General features: G+C 42.2%; 1 protein-coding gene across 2 annotated transcripts in view; it reads right to left on the bottom strand.

Annotated features, from left to right (window-relative positions):
• sgk1 (serum/glucocorticoid regulated kinase 1) overlaps positions 1–15,114 on the bottom strand; it is a gene marked incomplete at its 5' end in the record, with an annotated part of 30,592 nt that overhangs the window by 12,266 nt on the left and 3,212 nt on the right. Inside the window, 2 exons of one of the 2 annotated variants that reach the window (XM_080514410.1) lie at positions 2,730–2,945; positions 13,720–13,959. In XM_080514410.1, coding sequence (XP_080370536.1) covers positions 2,730–2,945; positions 13,720–13,959 — 456 coding nt within the window. The remainder of the gene's footprint in view (positions 1–2,729; positions 2,946–13,719; positions 13,960–15,114) is intronic. The other variant, XM_080514411.1, reaches the window with a different exon arrangement.

The following is a 15,114-nucleotide window of genomic DNA, read 5'->3' as shown; positions in this document are numbered from 1 at the left end:
CACTTTGAGTAAAAACAATAACAGTTTGGTAGAATATAGAATACAAATGTGTGAAAATAGCTTTTAATTAATGCCTGAGGTGTTTTATTGTATAGATGACAGTAATCATCGTCAGTAGACTTATTACACAATATGATTATTATTATGATGCACATTATCTACAGTGATGTTGTATGTTGATGCCGTACAGCTGCCATGCAGACAGGCAGCTCATTTAATTAAAATTCATATTACAAAGACCAGATATCAGATCAAAGCTGTTATGCAACATTTTATTGTTTTATGAAACCCCACAAAACCCATTTAGACCATTTCCTTGATATACATATGAAACAAGATTGTTTTTCACATAATGACTCAGGAAGACCATTACACGGTGGTGTAGTGGTTAGCGCTCTTCCCTCACAGAGAGAAATCCATGGTTTGAGTCCAGGAGGAGACTTTTCAGTGCAGGGTTACACAACTTCACAATCCCTCTCTATGACCAAAGAACTATTACCTGCTCTAATAGAAAAAGGAAAAACAACTGTTCAGACATTTCTTTCAAATAATGTCTTTTCTGGTAACTGGGACAGTGTGAATGAGGTGTGACTCGTTGAACTGCAAACGTCCCTAAAAACGGCTGATTCTGACACCAACTGGTTTGTGACCCAATTCCATTGAGTTCCTCTTGGCATGTTTTATTGCAGCGGGGTTTCCAGGGTGAGATGACACTGAATCACTTGGTATCCTGCACTGAAAGTGGTGATAAACTTCTGCCCAGACAACGTTTTTTTGGGGCCAATTACAATCTGGGCTAAGACTTTTGTTGGATCTCATCGAGTAGATTACTGTGTGCTCTTTTTATTTTTCCTCTTTTCACTCTGAAGCAAGTTGTACTTGTCGGTGTATTTCTGAGGCAGGCGAGGGAGTATTGTATTTATGTTGCACGTTTTTCTCACGGTACTTTGCTCTCACAGTCCGAAAATGTGAATAAAAGGTTAATTATTGACTCTATATAACTCTTAAGTGTGAATGCGTATGACTCTGTCTCTTTGTGTTTGACCTTTAATTGTATGAAGATGTGGTGGATAATGAATGTTTGAGGGTTGATTACCAAACAAACCCTTTTATATTTATGTGTTGAAGGCAAAACGTTTCCAACAATAAATACACAAATGCGCTAATATAGTGGCGCCATTTATTGTCCTTGTCACATGCCGTGAAGCCATAATTGGCATTTGCCACATGAGCAGCAGCATTTACATTTCAAAACGTTGCTGTGGAACTGCATTGACAAGCCAGACTTTAGTTTTCTGTGATGTTGCTCGTCAGTCATCAACTTTTCAAAGAGGATCATTCAAAAACAAAAAAAACAGTCTTGACCTAGTTTGCGATCACGTCCTGCAGCTCCGGAGAACTTGTTGCTTTTCTCCATCTTATTCTCACGGGTGTTTTCTCCTGAGATGGAGACAAGCTGAGGCATGTATGCGTGTGTGCACCCAAACTCGTTGCAATCCCATCAGTGTGTTTACTCGCTCAGCGGTGAAGCTTTCAGCAGTCGGTTCTCTTATAGCCATTTCATCTTCATCGAAATTTAAAATTTTAATAGTCCCTTTTGTTTCTCTTCTCACACACGCAAACAAACATATATACTGTGTATATATATATATATATATATATATATATATATATATATACGGGATGGTTGGATGTTTATTCATACCCCCTTTCTACTGTCAACATCTCCCCACCATCAAGAACCACTTTACCATTCATGCCCTCTTCATGTTTTCTCTTTGCATTTACTTCACAAGTAACTGTCTTCTCGCTTTCCCTTCCCATGCCCTTCCTCTGTCTTTCCTCTCGTTGTTTATTGATTCACTCGGTGTCTGATGGAGTTGTATCCATAGCGATGGTGAAATCTTGAGTTTCTGTTCATTAATATTTCATGGTGAATTTATTTCTTCAAAAGAAGAGTGAAAGTTTGCCTCTTTGAAACAGCGGTGGAGAGAAAGAGGGTGGATTGGTGTTTTTTTTTCCCAGCAAGGGTCAAGGAGAGGTAGATGTCTGTATAAGTTGTCTGTGAGTCATGGGATGGAGCAAACAAATAAGTTTGATCTGTGTTTGCAATTACATTTTTGCATATTTCTTTTAAGTACTTTTTAGGATCACATTTCCATTACTACTACATTCATTGTGTTTTATGCAACAAGTGTTTAAAAATCAGCGTAATAAATACAAATAATTATTTGGGGATTTTTGTAAAGCTTTGATCTGTGGGAACATGGACAAGAATGCACACATCTACTTGAAAGCTGCTTGGCAAACTCAGCTCTGCACAATTTAGAAGGGAAAATAAACAAACTTCTTCTTGCTGGTAGTATTCCACAAAACAGAAACTTTCTTTTCCAGCTTGTTAGACTCATAGGTTTTCATCAAGGATGGGTGAATTATGCCACTTTCAATGGGATGAAAGAGACGAATCTTTTCAAGCCCTCAGTGAAAAGTCAGTCCTGTCATGTCCTGTATCAGCATTTTAAACTGCAGTGAAGAGAGTCAACTCACCTATACATAAACTGTAAAGCCCTGAAACTTAATGTGCGGTTAAACAACCACCACTGGGGGAGTGGAGTCAGGGAAGTGCACAGGGAAATTATAAAATAATATAAGTGTTTATTCCCAGTCATGCTCATCCAGTAAGAACACAAAGTAATTTAAGTAATTTAATGGCAGTGGATTGAACTTGCCTGTGTGCGTTGACGTGGCTGCCAGGTATCCTCCAAGGTGTAAGTGATGTAGGGTCCGCTGCAGATGGAGCACTCCAGCATGACCGGGCTGGCCAGGAGAGGTGAGGCATGGACCCCCCAGGACTGACAGCAACCGTGGTGGACGTCAGACTCCGCCTCCTTCTCCTTGCCTGTATTGTCCCCATTATGGCGAGCCAGCATCTTCCACTTTCTGACCTGTCAGGTGAGGATGAATCAAAGTATTATTATTATTATTATTATTATTATTATTATTATTATTATTATTATTATTATTGATGACCAAAGTAATTTCTTTGTGAGTGTGGTATTATTATATATTGATTGGATATTTGATGAAGCAATGCTATATAAACTTAGTTGCAATTAAAGGGACACAAACACTGTAAAAACAAGTCAACAGTCACACAATGATCATGAGAGTATGAGGGCACCTTTATGATAATAAATAGACAACAGTCAAAAGATTCAGTTACATCAGCACTTCAGTCATAAAATATTTCAACGTCACATTTGTTCCACATAGAAGGCAAGACTCGTCTCGGTAAATCTTTTCTCATGTGACAGCTGCACACACAGAAACTCTTCAGGGAACATTTTCTTCCACAGCCCGAGAGAAAACGTTCTCTATACCAATTTAGCATGTGGCTGACAACATTGACAGAATGCATACTGGTTAGAGAAAGCACACACACACACACACACACACACACACACACACACACACACACACACACACACACACACACACACACACACACACACACACACACACACACACACACACACACACACACACACACACACACACACACACACACACACACACACACGCACACAGGAACACAAAATGACAAGTGAGGGGAAAAATGTAAGCTACATGGCACACTGGAAGGTAAGGTCAAGGGGCATTATTTCTGGGAGAGGCCAAATTGCACGGATGGACGTGTCAGTGACCCAGAATGACTGTTATGTGAGGTAAATGGTGTCCTTGGTACACAGAGCAGCCAGGTTCAGAGGCTGCAGCCATTTGAAATGAGTCTTATCAAGGCCTCTATCAGCAGCTGCTGCTCTGCCCGGTGTGTGTGTGTGTGTGTGTGTGTGTGTGTGTGTGTGTGTGTGTGTGTGTGTGTGTGTGTGTGTGTGTGTGTGTGTGTGTGTGTGTGTGTGTGTGTGTGTGTGTGTGTGTGTGTGTGCGCACACTCACACTAACTGTGGGGGCGACATGGCTCAATTTGTAGAGCGGCCGTCTCCCAGTCGGAAGGTTGCATATTTGCTTCCCATTTCCACATACCAAAGTGTCCTTGAGCAAGACACTGAATCCCAAACTGCTCCCAGAGGAGTGACAGCACCTTGCGGGGCTGCAGCCTCCATTGGATGGACAAAGTGCTTTTGCATAACAGCTTGTCCCGTCGGTGTGTGAATGTGATTAATGAAGTCCTTTGGGGGGGTTATCTAATTGGACTCCATTCAACATACATATGAGTCATTGTTCTTAAAGGCTTAAATGCTTCTTAAATGCTTCTGACACATATTTCTGTAAGATGATAAATATGCAGCTAAGCCCTTCAGCCACATAACTTTGTCTCATATGAAGGTATTTGAAACTTGTCAACTGATCTCATTCAGAAGTCATAAGTCAAGTCTCGTATTTATGTAACATCGTGACCTTCTTCTTTTATGGGAACAGATCTATGTATATATTGAAATAACTAAATTATTCTTATGAATATATAATTTCTCTTCATCTCCAACATAAATACATTTCCAATAGGAAGTTTGTGTTAGAAAGAGGTTATAATATCCAGGAGTATTTGTGGTTGTACTTCATGTTTCTTTTTCATCGGTTTCACCATCAGCATGTGTTCAGATCCATAAACTGCTTAGTATGTAACTTTTACATTTCATGGTCATTACTCAGCTCTGCTCCAGAGACGCCATCGTGCAGTTCTTCAGAGGGGATGGAAATATGTGTGCAGGAAGGCCATGGCATACACAGATATGCCATTTAAATGTATATATTTTTGCCATTTTCCAAGCTGCCCTTCCTTTTGAACTCTTTCCCTGCCCTTTGACCTCATTTTGTTTCAACCCATTAAGACAACATCCCACATGTTGCATAAGGCGCCTCCTGCAAAACCTGCTCTCTCAGCTCACAGACTCCGGAAGGAATTTATTCCAGAGAGATTCTGGCATGGAGACCAGGATGTATGTATCAGCCACATAAATCAAGAAATGAAAACATGACAAGAATCTTATAGGCATAGCACTTCCCTTGAGCCTCTTCCTTACTAACCTACTTAACTGGATATGCGCAGGTTGTCTTTGTCAAAGAAAAACACGTTAGTCACTCACATTGTTATGAACAAAACCTTTGAAACCTGCTCATAAAATGCAGTGTTGCATGATTAACACCAGCACCCGACACTCTGTCCATTCCACAGTAACATTGAGCCAATTGGCTATGGTACACAGTGGCGTACTGTGTGGTCTATAACCCACCGCTGGTCTTCCTCCCTGGTCCCCCCTTCACGCTTCGCCCTGCGTATCCATTCCTGTCCTCCACCAGCTCCCCTCAGCACATTACCTCTAACAGGCCCAGAGCGCATGCAAGCAGAGATACAGAGACAAAGCTAAATATGTTTGAAAGACAAAAAGATAAACGGAGAATGGGACCGTAAGGAAGTCTTACATAAGCTATTTCATTCTCTGTCAGAGATAAGACTTCCTCATTAATGCCAAGGTCGCTGCTCTGTCTTTTCTCCACCCCCCCCCCCCCCCCCCCCCCCCCCCCCACCCCCCCGTCTTTGTTACGAGATCACAAACAGAGGTCTTATAATGAGTGGGGATGGAGGGAATTCTGATCCAAATGGTAAAGCAGGAGAGAACCATGACTCAGGCTGTACACGAGGAATATCATCAGCAAGTTTACAGTTCATCTCGGAGGATTTGGAGCCTTGATGAGGTTAGGAGACTCAATGTGAAAAACAAGTAAAAGTATCTTGGAAATATTACAGGATGTCTCCTTCTTATGAGATGGTGTGACTTATTTTCTGTATTTTTACCGACATTTTAAGGAAACTTTGTTGTCGTCTTGGCTTGGTTGGTTTTGAGACGTTTTTGCCATAAAGAATTAACTGACGCCATCACCCTACTGTATTGTCATTTCCAGTGTTCTTTTTCTTCTGTTTTGAATGTTGCTGTTGATAAAGGTACAAGCAAGTTTATCCAAAGCCACGGCTGCTGTCTGTGTTATGGTTTACATTCATTGTCAAGATGTTAATTCTTTTATCTTAATTTGTTGAGTATTTCACTGACAATGACTTCAAAGCCTTGACTTCTTACCTACCGGTAATTCCGTGTCTACACAACAACATTTGAAGTGAAAATGCATAGGTTTATTGTGCATTTTCTAAAAGTTGCATTTCCCTCTGTTTCCAACGAGACGGAGCATTTTCCACAAAGTTCCACCTTGGTAGTAGTTCCCAAACAGTTGTTTTCTGCGGCCCCGAGCAACGTTGTCATGTAAACAGTCCCTAAGCTTTATGTAACATGGCCCTCCATGCACTTCAATATTTAAGCTTTCTTTTTTTTTAAATATGTGTTTCTCCAAAGCTGAATTAACAACATCCAAATCACTGCAGATATTAAACAAGGGCTTTATTGTTGTTTCTTGTTTTGACATCAAACAATCCTTCTTGTCTTCCTGAGAAAAAAAACCCCATTTGTTCATCAGTTTGATTAGAAAAAAGGCGAAAAAGAGATTCACCGGTGTAAACAGCAAAATATGGTATTTCATCTAATTTCAAGATGCTGTAAAGTCTCGTTTCCTTTTACGTCTAATGAAGAAGACTTCTCTGAATGGACTCGTAAACAAGACATAGCTCGCAGCCTGTGAGTCTGTACGTATTCACAAGCCGGTGCTTTGACCTCAAAGCGAACGTCAGCATGCTCTGCAGTGAGTCAGGCTGAAAACAGCTTCGCTTTACAGCAGCTGTTAAGACACTCAGATCCACTAATGTTATCCTCACAGGGGTGTTTAAAAAAAAAATGCAATTATGAGATACTGACGGGATCAAAACTCTGTTGCCAAGCATGTCAATGGTTATTAGACGGATGTGAATGGGAGGTGGGAAAACCTTTTTCGAAATAGATTATTATAACACAGTATATGCTTGTGGGACATAGATTCTATAGGGAAAAGAGAGCGAGTCAATCTTAAGCCCTTTTGTGCCAAAAGACTCAGACCCTCATTTCACAGAGCTGCTGGGCCGGCGCTGAGTGTGTTAATGGAAGAAACAAAAACTTGCATTGCGTAGTCAGGGTGAGTCTCAGCAGTTCTGGCAGTCGCTCTGGAACATCAAGATGGAAGACGGGATTAGCCGGCTTCTCAGGGTAGATTAGAACAACAGTAATTCCCAAATTCCCTCACAATGAGACCGGCAAGGGAGCATGTTTCTCTCTGGGTCAAGGTCAGTGGAGAGATTAAATGTAGGGAAGAAGAGAGAGGGAGGAAGAGGCGCTGATGCAGATGAGGATCTCTCAGATGTAGGGCATTTAATCCACATGAGTGTATGAAGTGACACAGCACTTATCTCAGTTATGCAACTGTGCACAACCCTCAGCTTGACAAACATTTACCACAAGCCCCCCCCCCCCTCCTCATGCTGCAATCTTTCATCGCACCGTATTCAGAGTTTGATAGCATTAGAAAAAAAAGACATAACATTTTAAAACGTCTTAACATGCAGATACGCACTGCTTGTCTCTCCGTGTTCCCTTGAACTGCTTTTCTATCTGCAGTATATCAAACCTGACACGGATTATTGAGGTTTCCTCATGAAACTAACAAACTGCTTTTTACTTTCCCCTTCTTCAGCTTTCCTCCAGCTCATTATAGATTTGTGTGAAACACTGCATAGCTCATCCAACCGCTCTCTGCTCAGCAATCGCTTGCAACAAACCCAGGAAACTGCAGCCAAGGTATGAAGTGCTTCCACTTATTTATTTCCTTCTTGGCTCAGACAAACCCTCCCTGTATAATGCTGCAGCAGCAATGGAAAGACACGCATTGTGCCATGTTGGGTTATAGATACTGTGAGCGGAGAGGAGAGGTCGTGCAAGGGAAGATTATTGAAGTTTATTGAAGTGCAACCGCATTCTCCTCCTGCCAAAGCACTTGGCTATTGAACAAAACAGAAGTAAACGATTAGCAGTTTTCAAGCGTTAACTTTATGCTAAACAGTGGCATCCTCGAACGCCTTGCAGGCCCCGGGAGAGTTCGCGCATTTAAGCGGTGTTAAAATAGCTCAGAGTATAAAGATATTAGCCAAAACAATAGGGGGTGGGATAATGGCTCGAAAGATGTGGATACAAAGCAAAATGTTTTCAACTGTCAACAGCTGATTCCGTCAAGTTCTGCCAGGAGAGAAACCTGGAGCTGGAAAGCAGCCAAATCGGATTCGACTCTTCATCATGCTAAAGCTTCGCTGGCACATTTGTTTAACTGAAAAGGGTCTTACACTTTAGCATCGATACAGTCGGAATGTAAATTATGCTGAGGTCGTTAACGGGACAGACAGAAAGTTGTGAGTCAATTGACTGGATCCTTTGAGGAACACAGACAGAGGTTTGGAATGAGAGGCATTTTACCCAGTATTGGTACAGTAGGTCGAACAAGTCAACAACTCGGAAAGGATTTTGACTCCCAAGCCTCTCGTTGTTACTCTGTTCGTCAAATATAATTGGGCCGGGAGGCTTGTTCCTCTTAATTCCTTCTTATTTCCAAGGCAAGATAAAAAATACTGAGAGGAAAAAGCAATTTGTGGCAAATGCAAACAACGCTGGCGTTCATTGGATTTTCTTTGTAAACTCATTGGTGGATGAAGAGAAAACCAAGTACTTGTCAGGAAGGATGACCTGGAAATAGCAGTTACATCATGCTAAATTGATACAATCAGTCTCTCAGTCTGGTGTTGTTTAGAAGATAATTAAATGTAATTCTTGATATCGGTTAAATCAGCAGAAACTCAAGATTTTTCCATCCGGCCCTCACGGATTGAAGCAGCTCTAGGCCGGAGGTCACGTCCTCGCCTTGGTAACGTCAGCAGAGTGCCAGTGAAAGGGCACCAGTACAGCTGGCCTATCTTTGAATATGACACACAAGTCATTAACCATTAGCTCCCTCGAGAAGTGAACCGTCGCAGGTCAGCCACTTCTTGGAACGCGGCAGACCACGTCTTCGATAAGGGAACACCAAAGTCAAAGTCTGGAGTTCAAAGTCCAACAGAGACCCATTCTCACAACATATGAAAAAAAAAAAGAGGAATCAATGCACCATGTAAATGACACACCACTTTATTCTGAGAAGAAGATTTCAGGAGTTGGTGTGAGAAAATAAAAAGACGTCATTTCTAATGTCAGTTTCCCAATATGTCACTCAAGATATATTTGAATTTGGGATTTTTTTTGGTCAGGATTTCCCCTTCCACTCCAGCCCATTATTATCGCCCCCTCCAAGACTCATTCACTGACTCAGACACAACACATTAGTATTCTTGAAACAGAGCTCTTAGCCTGCAGGGCCGTGTCACTACTGAGGGTGTACAGAAAAAGATGGATTTGTCAGACTTTGCTTTCTTTCTTCATTCTCTGTGGAGAACCACTTTACAGGGGCAGTTACCATATGTAATCCTTATTCCTTCAACTAATATTCCACAATGAAATTCAGGAATAAATAATTCTATATATTTTGCTCCCTTGCATCAACATACTAACATACTGTATATCTTCAATGAGTGACCTTTAAAGGGTTAAAATGACTGATGACACAGCTATGTAATTTTTAATGAGGACAAAGGTGAAGTATGATCAAACAAGCTCGAACAAATCATTGCCAGGCCGTGTTTATATCTCTGACAAATGAGCAAAAGTTTTTTTTTGTACATCTGAACAATTTAGCATAGATTCTGTTTTCTTCCATTAAACTGAGATCGCAGTGATCATCGCCCACATTTCATAGGAATGCATTGGCTTCTCGCATCTCTTTGAGTTTTGTCACCTTTCGTCTTCTCCGCTTCACCTCCTTCCTTCCTTCCTTCCTCTGCTCTGTCTCCTCAGTCTTTTTTCTGCATGAATGGGTTTCAGACAGCAAACGCAAATGGAACCAAAGCAGGTCAGGTGAAGCCGGTGTTGAATACGGTGACTGATTAACCCTCTCACCTTATCCATTAGCAGAGCAGGCTATAAAGAAATGACCGCAAACTAATGCTTAGATAATACCTCTGGACTTATGTAACAAGTGGTGTTAATTATTAAAAGCAAGCTAATTGACAACATATTCATTCGATTCAGCCATACAGCTTCTCTACTGCTTTATACGCTTGTATAAAGCATTAGAGAAGGGTTGAGGTTTGTGGTAAACGTACAGGTTACCAGTCTATCACAAAGTAAATACAGAACCAGAATCAAACTCACAGTCATAATTTTGAATCACCAAGTTTGACCCCCAAATGCATTTGTATGGACTTTGAGAGGAAACTCCTCACAGAAAGGCTCCACGCCAGGAATATTCTTGCAGTGAGAGTGCAACCAGGGCTGTCAGACACATTTAGTTCAAGAGCCACATAAAGTACAAATATGGTACTTTTTTCCAGTTACTCAAATTTCTGACAGGTTCTTCTTTTATATTGTGCTATTTTGTGTTATCGTTGATAATAGCTTGATGACAGTATCTTCATGGTATTCTGAAGCTCTGAATTAAAAAATAATCAATAGTCAGAAAAGACATTTATGATTTGTTTTTTTAAAATGTAGGTCTTTAGTTTACAAATAGATAAAATCTGTTTTTTTGTTGGGTTTTTTTCTTGTCTGAGAATCGGACCACAAAGTGAAAATCTGAATCACTGTATCATATATAAAGAGTGATCCATCCCCTTCATCAAATGTTTCCATAATAGTGAAGGATCGCACGGTGATTTATTCTCTATTATCAAAATGTCTTGTCTTTTCATGTATTTAATACACGAGAGTTGTATTTTATCAGGAAATGAGTAGCGAAGCAGTCCAGCTGAGGAGGCAGTGAAGGTTTTGAAAGCCCACATCTTTGGAAAAGTACTGACATTTTCTACTTTTATGAGATAACGTGTTAGTCAGCAAGTTCATTTCCTTTGCCTTTTGATTAAGTCTTCATCAAGAACAGTACGGGCCTGATTAAAAAGATTATTGAAACGGCTGTGTTCGCATTGCGTGTGTGTGTGTGTGTGTGTGTGTGTGGTGTGTGTGTGTGTGTGTGTGTGTGTGTGTGTGTGTGTGTGTGTGTGTGTGTACAGTACAGGATGTCCTCTTCACAGGGATTTATATGCTTTTGATTTCTGTCCATGGCCTGACCTCATCTTCTACCTTCTAATAAAACTGTCATCTCAGCTCTTCTCATCTCTTTCTATCACTGCAGTATTTCTGCGTTTATGTCCGCATGCTGCCTCCATGAATTCCTCATTTGCCCTCTACAATAGCCCACAGGCTATAATGTTTACCCCTTTAAAAGGATCTAAAATAAAATGTAGATTTTAAACACTTCCCCCTTCTCATTCCTCTGATTCAGATCGGTCCTCTCCCCCTCCGTTCTTCCCTGCGCCCTATAACTCACAGCAAAGTGCAGAGTCATAAATCTGGTACACTGATGATAAAATCCGCACCATAAAGCTTGGTCTACATTTATATTTAGCTCTCATAGACTCATCGAATGTAGCAGTGGAGTGATGGCTATGCAGAGCGCTGGGTCAAGGCTAAGCTAAGTCACCCACATTTTTAATGGTACTGATGCCTTGCAATTAAAAAAAAAAAAAGTTGCTGTGATGGATTTTTAATGAGGAGAAGAAGGAGGTGGGCAATCTGTCAGGGAGGACTTTCTTGAAATGTGAACACCATTTAAATGTAAGATGACTTACTAACATTTTTTGTTTTATTAGTTTTTTGGGGGACCTCAAAGTTTAGAAATAGTGCCTCATTCAACAAAAAACACTGGAAGAGTATTCTTCAGCCAAGTACATAATAGTGTGTAATCCTATGTATAATTACAGAAGTAGCAGTGACAAAAGTTAGGCTCACACCAGTTTACAGTGAAATGCTGTAATTCAACATTATAAAACGCAAAAGGTGGTATAGAATAGGAGCAATATGCGTCAAGCCACGACGAACGTCTCATGAGAATTCCCTTCTGTCGATGTGAACCCAACAGTAATCTGACACAGTTGTCATCTGGTGTCTTAAGTCGCCGTCTTTGAAATGTGACAGCAGCCTCTCAGCGCCGTCGCCCCACTTTCTTAAGCCCCAAGTCTGAGACAGTTGACTTGACAGTGCCTGATGCAGCTCACTTTGATGGGCTGATGAATTTCATGGGCAGGCTTTGCTCATTTGCATTAGAGTCAGGTCGTGGGTGGCCCTCTGCAGAGCGGAGCAGTGAGTCTGGCATGTGACCGCAGTGTTTCTAGGAGTGCGCCGCTTGTTGAACGGGCGTCACACTCGGCAAGTATTTGGCGAATCAACGCTAAGGGGGCCTGAGTTGCGAGTTATTTGGACGGAATGTACAGAAAGATGCCGCGTAGTTCCTCGGAACGAGCACAGTTCAGTTTTTTACAGTGTCAAACATTTAACAAACAGCGGATGTCTTTGCTGACATTATTCGATCTCATCTGCTTCCACTGACACAAGTGAGTTAGATGGATCTGTTGTATTTAAATGAGGGACGGAAGGACCTGCAAGGAAGTCAAAATTCAGACTAAGGGAGTGAAGCGACGGACAATAATGTGCTCCTGTTTTCCATCTTTACCCACCTCAGCGTGGTTTCTCAGCGAACACACTGAAATGCAAACGGAGACAGAGTGTGGCTTTGTCTCGCTGAGATGGTGATGAGTCATTCCCTCCTGACGCCCATGGGAGAAGCACAAAGACTCACGAGCGGGGAACAAACTGATTGGTACAGTGATTGATAAGCGGTGGGTACGGCCATTGTGAATTGGAGTTGCATAACCAAGGTCGACCTGCAGTAGCGTTAGCAAATTTGGAAAAGTGTGTGTGTGTGTGTGTGTGTGTGGGGGGGGGGGGGGTCTTTTTTTATTGTTTATACTTTAGCATTATAATGTTTGTACTTCCACCTAAATCCAAGTCTTGTGCACTAATTTGAACACATGCTCATGGTGTGCAACAAGTTTCTGCAACAACAGGTGTGTTGAAGCATGATGGGAAAAACAAAGGGCACCAGAACAATGTCTGGATTCCTTTGAGTTTTTTTTTATTTACTCCTCTGACTTCTTTCAAACGACACTACTGGGCCTGTGAAGGAGTCAAGCGATGCCTGGCAGTGTGTTTGTGGATGCACTTCCACCTGCAGGCCACAGGGGGAGTTTTATGGCGGCAGGACAGAAGTTGAGTGGGTTATATGTCAAATGATGAAATCAGTTATAGTCATGTCACGAATGTTTACAATCACCTCAGTCAAGTTTGCTTATATGTTTACAGTCTCCGCCATTATTTCTGTTGTTTCTCCAATAATTCCTCAGGATGCTAAAAAAAAATAGTCAAACTAAAGAAATGGACAAAAGAACAAAAAAAGACAATTGATAGAAAACCGACAGCTCCCAGATATTATTAAAACAAACAACATCTTATCTAATTCAAGGTTGGAGCAGGTCACTGGAGCCAATCACCTCAAATCACCTCAAATGCTCGTACTTAAACAGTGCAATATGAGAAAAAAGCCACAGAAGCCCAGGGAGAACATGTAGTCTCCACACACAAAGGCCTTTAAGCCCATCACAAATATGTAAGAACTTAATTTTCAGTTGCCATTTCTCAAAGTTATAATCCGTAGCTTGTTGGACTTTGATCAACATCATGTTCCTGTAACATGAAAACTTTCTTCATGTGCGATGACTGAGTGACACATGGTCACAAGCACCAGGCTGTGTCTTACCTTACACCCCTTGCTTTTCTCATGATTGGCGGTCTGTGCGGTGGCCGGACACGGCGAGCACGGCTCCTGGTGGTAGTACTGGGCGCAGTGCAGCCCTGTGTAGTGGCAGCAGCCATACGGGGAGGGGAAGTGTGTGTACCACAGCTCGTCAGCCAGTGGACACTTGGAACAAGGGTAGACGAGGCCCTTCCCCTGGGCTTTCTCCACGCTCACCTTGGGGTTCCTCATCCATCTTCTAACCTGCAGCAGAAAGAAGACACGCACTTGTTTGATTTGCTCCTCGCCTTCTTCCTGGTCTATTCACGTGCTTTCACTCACACAGGTGCTCCACAGGCACAGTATACACACACACACACACACACACACACACACACACACACACACACACACACACACACACACACACACACACACACACACACACACACACACACACACACACACACACACACACACACACACACTGCCAGCCTTGCCAGCTGCGACTTTTGATCAAAGAGGGTAGGTTCATCACGTCATCCCCGACTACATGTCAGCTGAAGTGGGACACACACACACACACACACACACACACACACACACACGCGCACACACGCACGCACGCACGCACACAAATGCTCTTCAAAGAGGCACAGATTGCATCGCTGCTTTGCCACATGGGAACACTCGCAGGAGGCACATATAGGCAACGTGTGCTCACATGCTGCATAGGGATGACGCAAAGTAGAATTTTGATGGCTCCTTTAAGTGTGATGAAGACCAAAATCAAAGTCTTGTTGCCAATGCTCGTCTGCATTTGTTCCACTCGCTTGACTTCCTTTCATTTATGTAAAACCTGACGCAAACTCAGGAAGGCGACCCACAGAGGTGAAGATCAATTGACATAAGTGCAGCTATGATGATTTATTGCAAGTTAAAATATTTTGATTCGCCGTCGATGGCGGATGTACGCATTAGGCCGCCATATGGCATCGTCGGTGAACGTGGGCTTGGTCTCTGACCGTGTTGCATCACCAACACTGGCACGGGTTGGTGCATGCAAGCACAAAATGTACAACACTCCTGCAGTGACTAAGACTTTCCAGACCAGAAAGCTTTGTAACACCCAGGGTGTGATGGTGTGTGTCCGTGTGTGTGTATAAAATATAGTCTCCTGGGAGGCGGAAGCCAATTGGAGAAACGGCAACATTTTCATGAGGATCCCTGTGAAATCATCCTGCTGCGGGAGTTGAACATTGAGCAAACACACACACCACAGGGCGAGAGCCTGTGTGACTGAGCAGCCTAAGGTCCAGGCAGCTGTGGCACACACACACACACACACACACACACACACACACACACACACACACACACACACACACACACACACACACACACACACACACACACACA

Source organism: Blennius ocellaris (genome assembly GCF_963422515.1).
Source record: "Blennius ocellaris genome assembly, chromosome: 18".
NCBI classification, from domain to species: Eukaryota; Metazoa; Chordata; class Actinopteri; order Blenniiformes; family Blenniidae; genus Blennius; species Blennius ocellaris.
Note: the sequence above shows the minus strand (reverse complement) of the source record. Positions and strands in the feature narration are given on the sequence as shown.